This window comes from Centruroides vittatus, unplaced genomic scaffold (genome assembly GCF_030686945.1).
Source record: "Centruroides vittatus isolate TY-2023 unplaced genomic scaffold, ASM3068694v2 contig_630, whole genome shotgun sequence".
Classification (NCBI taxonomy): Eukaryota; Metazoa; Arthropoda; class Arachnida; order Scorpiones; family Buthidae; genus Centruroides; species Centruroides vittatus.
This window is the reverse complement of record NW_027122387.1, coordinates 1,486,878-1,502,495: the sequence shown is the minus strand read 5'-3', so window position 1 is coordinate 1,502,495 and position 15,618 is coordinate 1,486,878. Positions and strand designations below refer to the sequence as shown.

The 15,618-nt window shown below is 32.4% G+C and overlaps 1 protein-coding gene across 1 annotated transcript in view; it reads right to left on the bottom strand.

Annotated features, from left to right (window-relative positions):
* LOC136979676 (voltage-dependent calcium channel type A subunit alpha-1-like) overlaps positions 1 to 15,618 on the bottom strand; it is a 445,853-nt gene that overhangs the window by 40,003 nt on the left and 390,232 nt on the right. The window contains exon 39 of the mRNA XM_067275717.1: positions 9,230 to 9,335. Within this exon, the coding sequence (XP_067131818.1) occupies positions 9,230 to 9,335 (106 nt within the window). The remainder of the gene's footprint in view (positions 1 to 9,229; positions 9,336 to 15,618) is intronic.

Sequence of the window (15,618 nt, the reverse complement as noted above, 5' to 3'; positions counted from 1 at the left end):
TTTTACATTGAGGAATGTTCATGATAAGACTAATTCAAAAATTTATTTACATTATGTAGCAGAAATTCTGTGTTCAATTTTTTTGAATTTTAACGAGATCTGTCTGGAAAGTTTGCAAACTTTGCAAATTGAAGTTGTTTGTATTTATCTTGCAGCTAGTCAGTTTTGTTGCCTTCAAAGTAGTCCTCTCCTGCTTATTTTGGGATGATGTGCAGCTATACTAGCAAATTTTCCTTAATGGCAAAATGGATTTAAAATGGCAACTTTTGAGAGTGAATTTTAATTTGGGAAACAAAAATAAGTCTGCTGGAGCTTAGTCTGGTTGGGGAACAAGTGGCATTGGGGTCTTGGGCCAAAAATTCTGTTATCAGTAGTGATGTCCAGGTGGGTGCATTGTCATGATGCTGTTTTCTACAAGCAATTGGTCTTATATTCCTGAAGCAGTGAGGAAGAAGTTTCATGTCATAGAAAATGTTATTCACTATGTATACTGATACTTTCAGAGTAAAAAAAAACAGTGAGCAAGTCCTTCACATTTGACCAAACTTGTCGTGCCTTTTGGGTTGTGGTGAAGATGATTCTGTAATAACTCCAGTAGACCTGAGTCTGCTGCGAGATCTCGGAGGGTAAATATAAGCAAAACGATAAATAAGGACTTTACAAAATATTCGAGATTCAAAAAAATAAACATTTAATGATAGACAATAATTATAATTTTATATACAAAGGAATCATTGGAGGACTCAACACAAAAAAAAACTTCTTACAAACTAATGATATACATACTATACATGTGTTTTCTATATATAATAAAAATCGCGTGTGGCATCGGAAATAAGTTCTTACGTCAGTTCCTTATTGCTTCCTTAACCTTTGTTACTTCTCACTTTGTAATATAATGAATTCTTGCCTTCAATGCAGTTGGATTCTGCCGATCCCTTATAAGCTCTCACGGATAGTCCCTTTCCTTGTTGTTCGGAATTCCTCGATTGGATTAGCCATCGAACACCTCGTAGACAGAATCAGACAAAAAAGTAAGTGGCTACGAAAGTTTCTTGCCTTTTTATAACACTCGCCATTAGGCATGACGTAAGACACGTGGTCTAGGGCACTGACCAATCACGTCCACGACGAGTAACCCCCATCCAAAAACCCGATTCCAACACACAAAATGGAATTTTACACAAAACAAGTAAATAAAATAAAATAAAACCCGACACGACACGTGTAACGATAAAAGCCCAAAAATAATAATAATAATAAAAGTATAGTGCCTTGGCACTACAATTCCCACCCACTCTGATGACTAACTTTTTGTTTCCACATCATACCCATTGACCCACATCTCATCCCCAGCAATGATATCTTTCATGAAATTTTCATCAGACCTAGCCTGTCCCAGAAGCTCTTCACTCACTTGAAATCACCAAAAAAAAAGTCACAAAAATCAATCAACACATGTTTACACAAATGAAGATAGAACAAACTGCTTCTGGCAGATAGTACACAAAACTTGCCTCTAGGGAGCTATGCAAGCTGCATTCAGATTCAATTACCAGTTGGTGCTTAATATAAAAAGTTTGCAAACTTTCCAGACAGACCATGTGTATCAAAAAGACTTGAACCAAACTGAATCAAAATTAATGTGACTTGATAAAAAATTAATTAATTTCAAAAGTATTACAATGAACTGAAATTTTATTTTAAAAATATTGATTATTATTTGATTTTGAACAGTATTAAATAAGTTGAATTTTATGCATCCATATTAACTGAGTTCGAAAGCATAGGATTGCTTTATTAAAATCAATGAATTAGTAAAAGAATAAAATCAATATCTTTTTCTCCATTTTATATTATTATTATTATTTTACATTATAATCCGTGGCTTTCAAAGCTCTCTTATATTCAAAAATAGAAAAATGAGATACATATGTATATTTTATTGTCTCCACAAAAGAATTTTAATAAAATTAAGAAATAGAAAAGAAGTGAAAAAGTTTTATTTATATTTATGCAATATAATCATCTCAAAAATATTAATAAACTTAAGCACTTATTATATATGATTTGTGGAAAATAGATAAAGGATTTCTGTTTTTATAAGTACAGTAAAGCGTTCGTTTATCCAAAAACCAGTTATCTGAAAGAATTCCAGTCGGACTGTGTTGTGCTGAATCAAATGTTTTTGATACCAGATTAACTTCTAAAGTATAATTTTTTGTTTTTATATTTTTCAATATATTTATTTTGCTTGTACAAAATAAAGAAATAATTTTTAATGATACAATAGCCTCGATTATTATTATAAAAAGTTTCGTTAGGCTTAAAATCAACGAAAATTCAACACGAAGCGACACGCAACGGAGAAAAATTTCAACATCAGATAGGTTAATGTACTTTTTCATACATAATCGGTTATCTGAACAACCCCAGTCCCCAATTGATTCGGATAAACGATGCTCTACTGCAGTGATTCTCAAAGTGGGGGTCACGACCCCCAAGGGGGCCGTGAAAAATATTGGGGGGGGTCGCTGAAAAATTGATTCTAGATCAATTTTTTTCAAATATTTTATAAATTTACTATGGATTCATGTTTAGAAATAATAGAAATAAAAACTATATAAAATAATTTCTACTTAAATAAATTGCACATATAAATAATAAAAAGAATATAAATATTTAAATACGAGCCTAACCCTCTCCCTCCGGTATGTTTTTCGACACATACTCATTCTTCGGGGGTCCTTTGAAATTTTTAAGTGCAGAAGAGGGGTCGCGGTCCAAAAAGTTTGAGAAACACTGCTCTACTGTATTTTTAAATTTCTAATTTTTCCTTTAACTTTAAAATAAATTCTAAACTATTTATCGTCAGTATTTTATTCAATTAAACCAGTGATGTAAAAACTATGGCCCCTGGGCCAAATCTAACCTGTGGCATGTTAATCCAGCACACTAACATATTTGACACACAAATTGTAAATGATGACAAAAACAGGTCTACTTTTTTGTATACATAAAACATACAAAATATTTGTGTTCAATTTGGTCTGACAATTGAAAATTTTGGGCAACACTGTATTAAATAATCATTTCTAAAAATGACATAATAATAATAATTTTTATATAAAATTTCTGTAACTCCAGTAATTGGAGTTATGGAACAATATAACCTTTCATCATTTTAAAGTTTATGTATAATGTAAATAACTAGATTCCTAAAATGACAGTTTATTGTTTTAAGTATTCTTGACTATAAAATTTAAACTTTTTAGTTATTTTCTGTTAAGTTTTATAATTTGAAGAAGACATATTACATGTCTTCTTCAAATTATGTTTTACATCCATAAATTAATATTAGTTTGTTATATATTTTTTCAGTTTATTTCCTATTGATACTATATTATGGATTTTGTTGTGTAGCATTAACAATAGATATTTTATATGAGGGAGGTTCAATTTGTCAAAATTTCAGTAATTGCAATGGAACAATATGTATTACATAGTTCCAATTTATGCTTTCTTCTCTAGATACTTCCCTCTACATGATGATACTTCTTCCATTATTTTTGCAATAATGCTGTGCCATCAAAGAGAAGTCTTTTGGCTAGTGTTGAGCATAGCCCTGTGATGGTGTAGGTCAGTGTTTCTCAAACTTTTTTGTCTGATGGCACACTGAAATTATTAAATAAAATTCACGGCACCCCTATTATTATTATGTTGGGTTAAGTGAGATATACTCGGTTAACACCGGTGGCTGTGTACTATGCCGGACCAAAGTCAAGGCATAGTAACCAAAACAGAAATTAAAAAAGTGTATCAGTGTGTGTGTCTGTATTCAAGAATTTTCTCACAATGTGACATGTATTCAATATAGTGGCCTTCTGTAGTGTGATGTACTGTACAAATTTCTATTCAATTGTAATGTGCCCAGGCTTTTGTGCAGTGTGTGTGGTATGACACCTGTAGAAGAGAGAACAACAGGTACAATAAGCACCCTATCCATCCTCCACAGATGCCTTATTTCCTGGGCAAGTTCTGTGTACTTGCTAATTTTTTCAGTGCATGCGTTTTGTATATTGTGTGTGTTTGGAATGGATATGTCTATAATGTATGTGATTTTATTGTGTTTGTCAATGAGTGTGATGTCTGGTCTGTTGTGGTAAATTGTTTTATCTGTGATTATGGCTCTGTCGTAGTACATTTTGTGCGTGTTGTTTTCCAATACTGTCTGCGGAATGTATTTGTAGTATGGTTCGTGGATGTCTACTAATTTGTGTTTCTTTGCAAGCTCTTTGTGTATTATATTTGCTACTTGATTATGTCTGTGTAAATAATCTGTCTGTGCCAAGAGCTTGCAACCAGAGGTGATGTGTTGTATAGTTTCTGGCATGATGTGACATTTTCTGCATGTGTCATTTGTGAGTGTTGCATCTTTGAGTATGTGTTTTCTGTAGTTTTTAGTATTTATGACCTGATCCCGTATGGCGATCATGAATCCTTCCGTCTCCCCAAAGAGGCATCCCCGAGCTAACCAGCTGTTTGACGCAGTTTTGTCAACAAAATCCTGGGCCAGATCATAAGGATGCCTGCCATGGAGTGCCTTTCGAGTCCACGATTGCTTAATGGTGTCTATGCTTTTTATATGTTGCGTTGTGTCCATATGTGAGTGTAAGTTTAATGGTGTGTTATTTGAGTCTGCTAGAGTTACTGCTTTATGTAATTGTGATGTTTCTTGTTTTATGTAAAAAAACTCTCGCAGTGACTGTATGTGTTTGTAGTGAAGGTTATCTATGTCAATCAGGCCAAGTAAAGATGGCGGACGTGGCAATCTTTCTGTGGCGGATTTAGGATGATGTTGTTTATGCTTAGTAAGTGTTGTTCTTGTTTTCCTTTGGAGTTGCTCAGATCTGTGTGAGTCCAATGTATAACTCCAAAAGAATATGTGAGTACTGGGATGACATATGTGTTTATTGCTTTAACTGTGTGTTTTGCATTTAACTGTGTTCTGAGAATAGCATTTAACCTACTTTGGTATTCATTAATTAATCTTTGCTTTATTTGTGCATGTTCTGTTAGTTTGGCCTGTTGGAATCCTAAATACTTGTAGAACTCACCCTCTTCCATGGATTCAATAATGTCTCCATTTCCAAGTGCAAAATATTCTTTCTTCAGGATTCCTTTTTCTATGTGAAGTGTTTTGCATTTATCTAGGCCAAATTCCATTTGTATGTCCTTGGTGTATGAATGTGTGATTTGTAGGAGTTGATGAAGTTGTTTTTGTGTGGATGCATAAAGTTTTATGTCATCCATGTACATGAGATGTGACAGTGTATACTGTGTTGTTTTTTCATGTCTGATATTGTAACCATATTGCGTGTTGTTTAACATGTTAGATAATGGATTCAGGGCTAGGCAGAACCAGAGAGGACTCAAGAAATCTCCTTGAAAAATTCCTCGCCTAATAAAAATTTGGTTTGTTTGTATGGAAGTGTTACTAACCCTGAGATGTAGTGTTGTTCTCCAGTGCTGCATAGTGTTTTGAAAGAATGCAATGAGTGATGGATGTATTTTGTACATGTGTAGGATATGTAGCAGCCAACTGTGTGGAACACTGTCGAATGCTTTTCTGTAGTCTATATATGCCATGTGTATGTTTCTGTGTTGTTTGTGTGCTTGCCGTAGAATGACTGAATCTATGAGTAACTGTTCTTTGCATCCCCTGTGATTTCTACGGCAACCTTTTTGTTGTTCTGTTAGAATGTCGTGTTCTTCAATATGTTTGTATATTTTGTTTGCAATACAGGATGTCAATAACTTGTAGAGTGTTGGAAGACAGGTAATTGGTCTGTATTGTGTGGGGTCTGTGGTATTGTTGTTTTTAGGTTTCATGTAGGTGATGCCCTGAGTAAGAAAATTTGGCATGTCTTGTGGATTGATGATGATGTGTGTTAGATGTTTAGCTAGTTCCTGGTGCAGTGATGTAAACTTTTTGTACCAGAAATTGTGAATGTTGTCTACACCAGGTGTCTTCCAGTTGTGTGCTCTGTTAACAGTGTATTGGAAATCATGTATGTTTATTTCAGCACAGGGCATAGTTGGTATGTTGTGCAAGTTTCTGTTCTCCTCCTCGATCCAGCCTGCATCAGCATTGTGCGTGACAGCACTGGACCAAAGAGAAGACCAATATGTTGTGAGTTCTTCTTCTGTTGGTGTGCCACTGTGCTGTGTATCAGTGTTTGCTTTGTTATTAATTTGTCTGTAAAAGAGTTTTTCATTGTTTGTAAATAATTTATTTTGTTGTTTTCGTAGTGTACATGTTTTGTATCGTTTGAGTCTACGTGCTTTGGCAGCAAGTTTTTGTTTTAGTGTATCAATGTATTCTGTGATGCGTGTGTTGTGATGTTCATGTTTTGTGTGTGTTTTTATTTTCTTGAAAATGTTTTTGAGCTGTTTCCTTAATTTGGGTGTTATGTTGCTTTTAGTGTATTGTGTCAACCTGCCTAATTGCTGTCTAATGTCATTTATTTGTATTTCTATTCTTCTCTGCCAGGCAGGCTTGTGATAGTATTGTGTTTTCTGTGTATTTGTCTGTGACTGTACTTTCAGTCCATGGTGTGTCACTACTGTGACTGCCCCAGCATAAACTAATGTATGAATGTCTGCGAGTGTAGAAATTGAATGAATGTAGTGTGGTAGTAAGTGAGTGTTTACATAATTTAGTGTTTTTCCTACTTCCTTTGACGTGTTGATTTTTGGTATTTGTGGTCGTTGTGTGGGATCTGTGCCTGTATATTTAGTGAGTGTTTCCTGAAATATAAGTGAGAGCATATTAACTAAATCTATGTCTATGTTATCAGTGATGGACGAGGAAGTGTCTGTAGTATCATTAGTGGTAATTGTTGTATGTGTGTTATTATCAATGCTTGTTGCTGGATTATCCTGACAGGTTACATGATCTTCATTAATGTTAGATGTTTCTGTCTGTTGATATATTTGATCAGCAACCTGTTGTTTGATAAGTTCAAGTGTTGTTTGTGGAATAAGGTTGTTGTGTATAATTGTTCTTTTTTGATCAACAACCCTTTGTTCAGTGACAGTGAGGTGAGGATATTGTTGTGTGAATTTATGGTGTAGTTGTTGTCTGTACGCTGTCATGTTTGTTTCAAGTTTTGTGATCGTGTAATAAGTACGGATGATAAACTCGTTCATTTCTACTGTCCATTTCATCCGTTGGCGTGGTTTTCCAGCCTTTGTGGTCTGTGGATGCATTGCCACAGAAACACCAAGGCTGGGTTGGTTCCTCACATCTGTTGAGGGCATTGCAGTAGCCATGCTTGGGCCGGTGCTGCTTTCGCCACCGGTAACCAAGGGAGACTGTGGCCTATTTTTCGAACGTGAGCCTCTGCCTAACTCACGAACGCGGACCTTGTTAACCCGGGCGACGTCCAAGCCGGTATCACATTTAGATCTGGTTACTACCATGATACGTATCTCCACAGAATGTGGGTGTGTGGTCACTCTTAGCTTCATTTCTCCCCATAGACCTTACTGGCATGGGTGTCCCTACCAGGAGCTTGTGCTCCAGCCTGCATTGCCCTATGGATCAGTAAAATTACTGGGCTCTCCCACCACGACCAGGTGGTGACCACAGGAGAGTTATTATTATTATTATTTGCTTTTTTACGGTTAGTAAAGATATGAAGGATGAAAAGTCTTTGAAAAAAAATAAAAGTTTTTTAAAGTAAGTAAGTTTATTTCCAAACAACACAAAAATATTCAAAACAAAAGTTATTATAATAAAGGTATCTGGTGATAAAATGAGCTCTGAATTTTTGATGATTTACTAGTGCTAATTGATTCCTTAGCTTTGCTACCAGTAACCACTTCTTGATCATTAGAATCTTCATGTTTTCTTTTTTTAATGAAAAAAATTATTCATGATATTGAACGACATAATTAACTTCAATATTTTATTATAAAATTTAATTACAAGTTAATAATTTATTTGTTCTTGTTGTAAAGAAGAAAAATATTTGTATATGATGCTTTCTCGTTATTGTCTGAACATATAACAATAATAAAAACAACTACTTACTGCATTCAACGCATTTATATTGCAGTTCTACTCGCTACAAGAACAGAACAGACAACTAGTAACTAGTTCGTTTTTTTTAATAGTATTTACATATCGCCAATTACCAAGTCATTGAGACAAGTGGCTATGTAACAAGATTAGTAGAAAAAACCAATATTCATTTTTTATAATTGTTTTAATTATTTATTTAATTTAATACTTTAATTCCATTATTTTAAGTAATTTTAATTTAATTATTTAAAAATTTCGCGGCACCCTTGTGGCGTACTTGCGGCACCCTAAGGTGCCGCGGCACCCGCTTTGAGAACCACTGGTGTAGGTAATCAATGGACTTTAGGCTGGGTGATCCAGAATTACCCAACTAAGTCCAAGTCTGTTACTGTATGATTATCATTTGTTTGACTCTTTCAATGACACTTTGGGAGAGAGGGTATTCACCCAGAACCCTGAAATCAGAAATTTTGTTATGCATTGGCTCTGGCACCATTCAAAAAATTTCTATTTTGCAGGTATTGTTGAAATAATGAGGGAAATGTCAGCATGTGAAGAGGGAATGGAATACCTATAGAAAAAAAAAACATAAATTGGAACTATAAAACACATAGTTCCATTGCCATTACTGAAATAAATTCAACTGCCCTTGTATTTACCGTATTTTACAGACTATAAGACGCTGCAGACTATAAGACACACCTTAATGTTTAAGCAATTTTTTTTAAAAAATACCTATAAGACACTACAGAGTATAGGACGCACCTGAATTTTGGAGGCAATTTTTCGAAGAAAAAAGTGCATCTTATAGTCCATAAAATACGGTACTTTTTATTCCAATGTTAATTTTTAGAATATTCTACAACATTAAATATTGATATTAATAGTAAGTGCACCTAAATAGCATTGCATATAAATATTTAAGTGTCTTGAAAGAATTAATGATAACATTATAAATGATTATTGGTTTGTATTATTACAATACTGAAAAAATTAAAAAAAATAAGTCCTCTTGTCATTTGGAAATATAATGTAGAAATATATTTTTATTAAAATAAAGATTATAGAAGTAAAACACAAAAATAGATTTTTATTTTGATTATAAATAGATTAAAAATAATAACATTATAAATTATTTACCTGGTCTCATTTTTATACTTAAATTTTCTCTTATTAATGCAAATAAAGTACTAGTAAAATTCACCATTCCTTCATCTGAGAGAGGCATATTCATTCTTATTAATTTCTGAAAAATTACAAGAAAATTTATAAATAATTTGTAGTAAAATTTATAACATAAGAACATAATAAAATTTCACATTAAAAATTCTAATTATATTTTAAATTTGTATAGATTTTCAATTATTAATCTAATGAATTGAATTTAAAACAAATATTTAAGAAATGTCTTAGTTTTGGAAACTCACTATCTAGCACACTGACAATTTTTTTCAAATAAAAATGAAATTTTATGATAATTTAAAATTGTAAGGACAATCTTCTAAAAATATAAACAAATTTCCTTACATTATCTGGAGAAGAAAATACAAATATTTATTATTTTGTAAAATTTACAATAAAATATAACAATTATTTATCAATATTATATACAAATATTCTAGACTATGATTGAACTGCTTTCTTTTTACTGAAATATTTCAATAACTTTTTGAAAACAGAAAATACAACAATCCTGTATTTTCATTCAAATATACAATGGAACTCCAATTTAATATCACTTTTTTAATAACAAAAACAATTTGTTGAAAGTCTTTTGGTTATCAGTTAATCTGGAAAATATGAGTATCATTTAATTCAAAATTTGTGTTAATTTGAAGTAATTACCTGTCTTTTTCCACAAGGTTTCCTACAGTATTGAATTCGGATAATCCAAAATATTGATAATTCATAATTTGGAATGTTTTTGGCCTGCTGGAACTCTAAGTAATGCACTATCGATTGTTAAAACTGAAGTCAAATTATCTTTGGTCAGCTATGTCTATAAGAAATTGAAGGCAGCCATTTTGACATCATCCTTAACCTGAAAAAGGCTAAATTTAACTATTTATTTTTAAATATTTGATTCTTATATGTTTTCTATCTAAAGCAATTTTGATTTTATATCTATGATTTTTTTAAAAATTATAAATTTTATTACAAAAATTATCAATTATAACTAATTATCAGCCACCAGCCAATTTCATTATGTAATTATTAATTTACTGAGAACATCAGTTACTTCAAACCTTGATAATATCAAATGTTGACTTTCTTTTTAATTTGAAATTTTTCACAAAATGGATTTAATGGTAATAAAAATATATAAGTAATGTATGTATGAAAATAAATTTGATTCTTTAAATGAATTTCATCTGAATTGAATTGGATTATATCTAATTATTACAGTATGTTTTATATTATAATTAATAATTATATTTTTTATTTATTAAAAATTATTTTGATAAATTCAAATATTTATATTTTTAAGAGATTATTATTTTGCTGAAACAATTCTTTTAAAATTATTTGGATTTTTAAAGGAAATGTATTAAATATATATTGAGATTTTATTATATTGGAGTTCCATAGTATTAATTTAAAAATAACAATATTATTTCCATTTTTTTATTAAATACGAAAAGAATATAGTAAGAATATTAATTTCTGTATTAAAATTAAGTAAATTTATAATGATAATTCAAATATAACATATATATTTTTCAAGAAACATAATCAAATAATAACTAAACAGTCTTCATTTCAAAAAAGAAAAAAACTTTATTATTTAACAACTAGTTGTCTGTTTATGAGACTGTTTCCTAAATTTATTTATAAAGCATGTGATTTAATGATACAATATCCAAATTAAATAAATAATTATTTCTCATATATCTTTTCGTTGTCAATTTTTATTTAATTAATAATGCAAAAAGATTTTAAAATATATTTATAATATAAAATATAATATTAAAATATATTTATAAGTTATTTAATAGTTTTTAATAGAAATCTTAAAATAATATCAAATTCATCTTAAATTGAAAGTTAACCTTACATAAGATTATTATATATATATTATATATATATTATAATTTTCTTTTGAATGCCTTATGTCTTGTGTTATGCCTTGTGTGTGGGAGTATATGGATGATGAGAGACAGGATCTAATAACCAAGATAGATCACCCTTGAAAAATTCCAAGGTTCATACTTGGGTCTTCCAGAGTGACAGGAAGATATCTTTTCAATCTTGGCTATTCAGCCATATATTTTATATTGTTTTTTCTCATATTGAAATCTGTTGGATATCAAGTGACTATTCAACTACAGTTACTAATTTTTTCCAATATTTTTTAATGTATTTCTATATTTATTATTGTTTAATCCTCAGTATTCTGTTTATGAATAAAACTCAAAATTATGTGTTTTAATTTGAAAAATATTAACATTCAGAGTTTTAACAACAATTTGAAAGGAAAATTTTATTATTACTTAAAAATGTCACAATGAAAAAATAATGGCAAGAAAAATATAATAATCAAACTGAATAAGAGAAAAAAAATTTAAAACAGTAAGGGAAAGCTTATCTTGGGATAACTTTCTATGGATCAAAATATAACAATGCCATAATGTCAATAATGCTTCAGTTCCTATATCCAGGAGGTGATAGAAGAATATATAATAAAAATTAATTGAATCAAAAAATTTTGGGATCTTTTTTTATTTGATGGAACTAAGATTATGTAGTCTCCTTTAATTAATGAATAACTTTCATTCATAAAGTATCTATTCTTAAAGCTAATAAATTATGTGAGAGACCGGTCTTGATGAAATTTGGAAGTAAAATTCATTTTTTGTCTTTCGAAAGTTTTTTCAATTTTATTACCAGAGGATGATTGCATCTCTCTCCCCGGAGTCATTTCCATTCCTAGGGAACTCATCAAATATGTCACTGGAAACTAATAGAAAAAATTCACGATTGGTGAAAAAAGGGTAACATGATTTGGAGTATAAAAAGCAGTGACTCAAGGACAAGCGGTCGTCGAGAGTTTGCTAGTGCATTGAAAAAAGTGCCCTGAAAAAAGGAGGAGAGGTATCGTCATCATCAAAGATTTCATACTCTGTGTTTTTGACACCTTCAAACTCCCTGGATTATTATATCCAGTTCTCCAGTTATTCATTATTATATCTAATCACCATCAAAAAAAAAAAAAAAATGTAATGCTTCCCCAACTGCTCTGACCGACCAAAAGTCAGTGATCCCAAAAATCCGCATAATTAAGTGCATTAAAGATAGATATACCAATTTGTGGTTTCTTGTAAACTCTCTCTCTCTCTCTCAACTGTTATTCGATAACATAAAGCTATGTATTCCTTTTTGTTGAATTAAATTGGTTATTTTAGTTGTTAATCTTGTAACTGAGTGATTCACTTCCGATCTCTCTCTCAACCCTCCTCCAACCAAATCTGATCACCTGCACCTGTGACTGTTCGTGCAAATCTTGAATTTGTGGCCATTAAGGTTTCTGTGTCTACTCTAGAAGACACAGTGGTGTCAGTCCTGACAAGGCACTAAAGAGGTGCCGACCCTCTGGTCACAATTACATTAGAGATATCTCAGAGAAATAAAAATAGATCTCTCCATTTTTGAAATCTGCTAGATCTCTCTATTATATAAAAATACTGTACTGTTGATATCAAATATCTTGTTAGCAGTGAAGTCTGTCTGGCACTACAAAAAAAAGCAAAAATGCAATTTTTATATAAAAATACTGTTGATATATGTTTCCTAATATGATACGATCATTTAGTATATTTTATTTCAATGTTACAGTTAATAAAGACTCTTTGACAAAAAATAAATAAATTGATGTACCAAGAAGGAATTATCCAACTGAAACATAATTTGGTACGTTTATTGAATGTGCAAAAAAAAAATGATTACAATTTTGGAACAGTTGGATGATTTATTCCAGAGAAAGAGTTACACAAATAAAAGGAAGAAAAACTCACTGAGTATGGAGTTAACAGTTTTATTATTATTGCTAGTGCTTTCAACAAACTTATGTTCATTGTCATCAGGCAAACGAAAATTTAAAAATATGGAATGCAATACATATTTTTTAAATTAAAATTAAAAACTGTTATGAACATGCTACAAACTTTGATTATGCTCTATGATGTCATGCAGTGCATGCATGAATATAGATCCACATTAAAGGTGTGATAGCAGATACATATAACTATTTAACCATTTATATAGGGCAACTCGTATGTTTTGCAGGTCAAGTATGTGAATTTTGCACAGTTCCAAGGTTGTTATGAGGAGAGATTCCCATATAAACACAAGTTTCCTAGCAGTACAGCATCTAAGTAGCGTTGTTTGAGCCCATAACAAGTTGTAGCTCTGTTCAAGACCTTTTTTGCAAGCTCTGTGGTATGCAACAGGATGATGTGGTTTCCTTTCACCACATCATCCTGGTGCTCAGCTAGGCAGCTAGCAAGCATTCATTCCTGTTATGGGATTTTTCAACAGTACAGCATAGACTCCAGATTTTTCAAAGGTGGAGAATTTATCCCAATTGTTGCAGATGAGTCTGTGCAAATTCAATAGCAGAGATAGCAGCAGGAGAAAGTTATGTTGTTTGAATATATGGCAAATGCATATGGAAAGGGGTCTGAGATAGAGTATTGGTGGTTGAACTACTGACATCTCCCTCTTGTTACATAGTGTTGTGCTTGGAAATAGAGATTTCCTGATTGTGTTAAGCACATGTGTGAACTTAGCTTGTGAAAAACCAGCTGTGTGCACTGCCAAACTAATAGTGTTTAATTCAATGTTTACAAGTGCTTGTATTGATGGTAACAAAAACGCTCTTCTAATGGGGCAGTGATAGCGGCATCAACATATTGCAAAGATAATCCCAGACCATAATCCCTGTTGTTGGAAAGCATCTGCTGGGATGATATGAGGCACTTTATTAAATTTACGGTAAACCAAGAATAATAGCTTTTCAGGGAATCTATGTATACACAAATTCAAGAATGTTATTGCCACATCAATCTCTTTCTCCCAAGTGAAGTTAATAGAGGGGTATATACTGGACATTTGTTGTTTGAAGATAAAAACCATCTCATCTGTGTCCTCCCATGTTATGAGGATATCATCAACATAATGCAAGTACAACAGCAAGTAGTGTACAAGCAGGGAATTGAATGTTCTGTGTTCAATTTCTTTCATGATCATGAGCAGATGAAAGGAAACCCGTGGAGACTCTGTTTCTGTAAATAAATTTTCTGATTGAAACAAAAATAACTGTGCTCTGTGATGAAGATCAGTGCATCACATATATCCAGTATCTGTTGGGCATTAAAGCCCTTCTTGAGAAGTAGAGAGTTGACAAATGGTTTTGAAAGTGGACAATAATAATAAAACTGTTAATGCTGTACTCAGTGAGTTTTCTTTCCTTTTATTTAATATTTGACATGAGAACCAAGCTCTATTGAGTTACACAAAGTATACAATAAGACATTGGCCCATCTCTTGCCTGAATAGAGGTTGTTATCTGGCATAGCATTGATTTGTAAAGTTGACAGATGTGTCCTGAGAGATTTCTTATCAAATAGTGTTCAATTGATGGGCTAAGATTTCCAGCTGGTTGTAGGCAATACTTCATCAGGCTCCAAATGTGCTTAATTGGCAGGAGATCTGGTGATCTGGCTGGCCAAGAAAGGATGTTGCAACCATAAAGACATTCACATGAGAGGTGTACCATATGTGGCCAAGCATAGTCTTGTTGGAAAATATGCCCTGGGTACTGCAAAAGGAATGGTATCAAAACACATTTCACAATGTCATCAACATATCACTGTGCCATGAAGGTACCATGGACTACCACTAAGGGGATCCAAACCATAATCCCTGTTGTTTGGCTGTGTGACATTCAACAATAATAGCCAGATTCTGGCAATGCCAGAATGTCTCCATACAAGTCTGCACTGGTCATGAGAACTCGGAGCTGTTCCATATTAATCAAGCCCAGCACCACTGCAATCGTCCTTGATGATGCCTATGGGCCAGTGGTAGCAGGTGTAATGGGCATCATGAGCATGAATTCTGCTTGTGTAGTAGTCTAGCAATGGTCCTGGCAGTCACTTCAGCATTAGTCACACGTTGGATTGTCACTAGTGATGAATCTGGTGCTGTCACAGCTGCTTGAACAATTGCTCGGTCTTCCTATTCCATCATCACTCTAGACCTGCTTTTCTTTGGACTTAGACAATGATGGCATGAATGGGTCTTGAATGTCTAATTGTCACATCACTCTGACCCAAATATTGGGCAATATGTCAATTTGTCTATCCACCCTTTTTTAGTCCAATGACACCTCCTCTTTCAAACTCCATAGTATGTTTGTAGTGGGCACAAATTTGATGGTGAGCATCATTCACAATCAAAAATGATCAGTGTAATCAATCTCCACTGGAATTTGATACTTCAGAGAAAGAATCACTCTTTATATACACCAT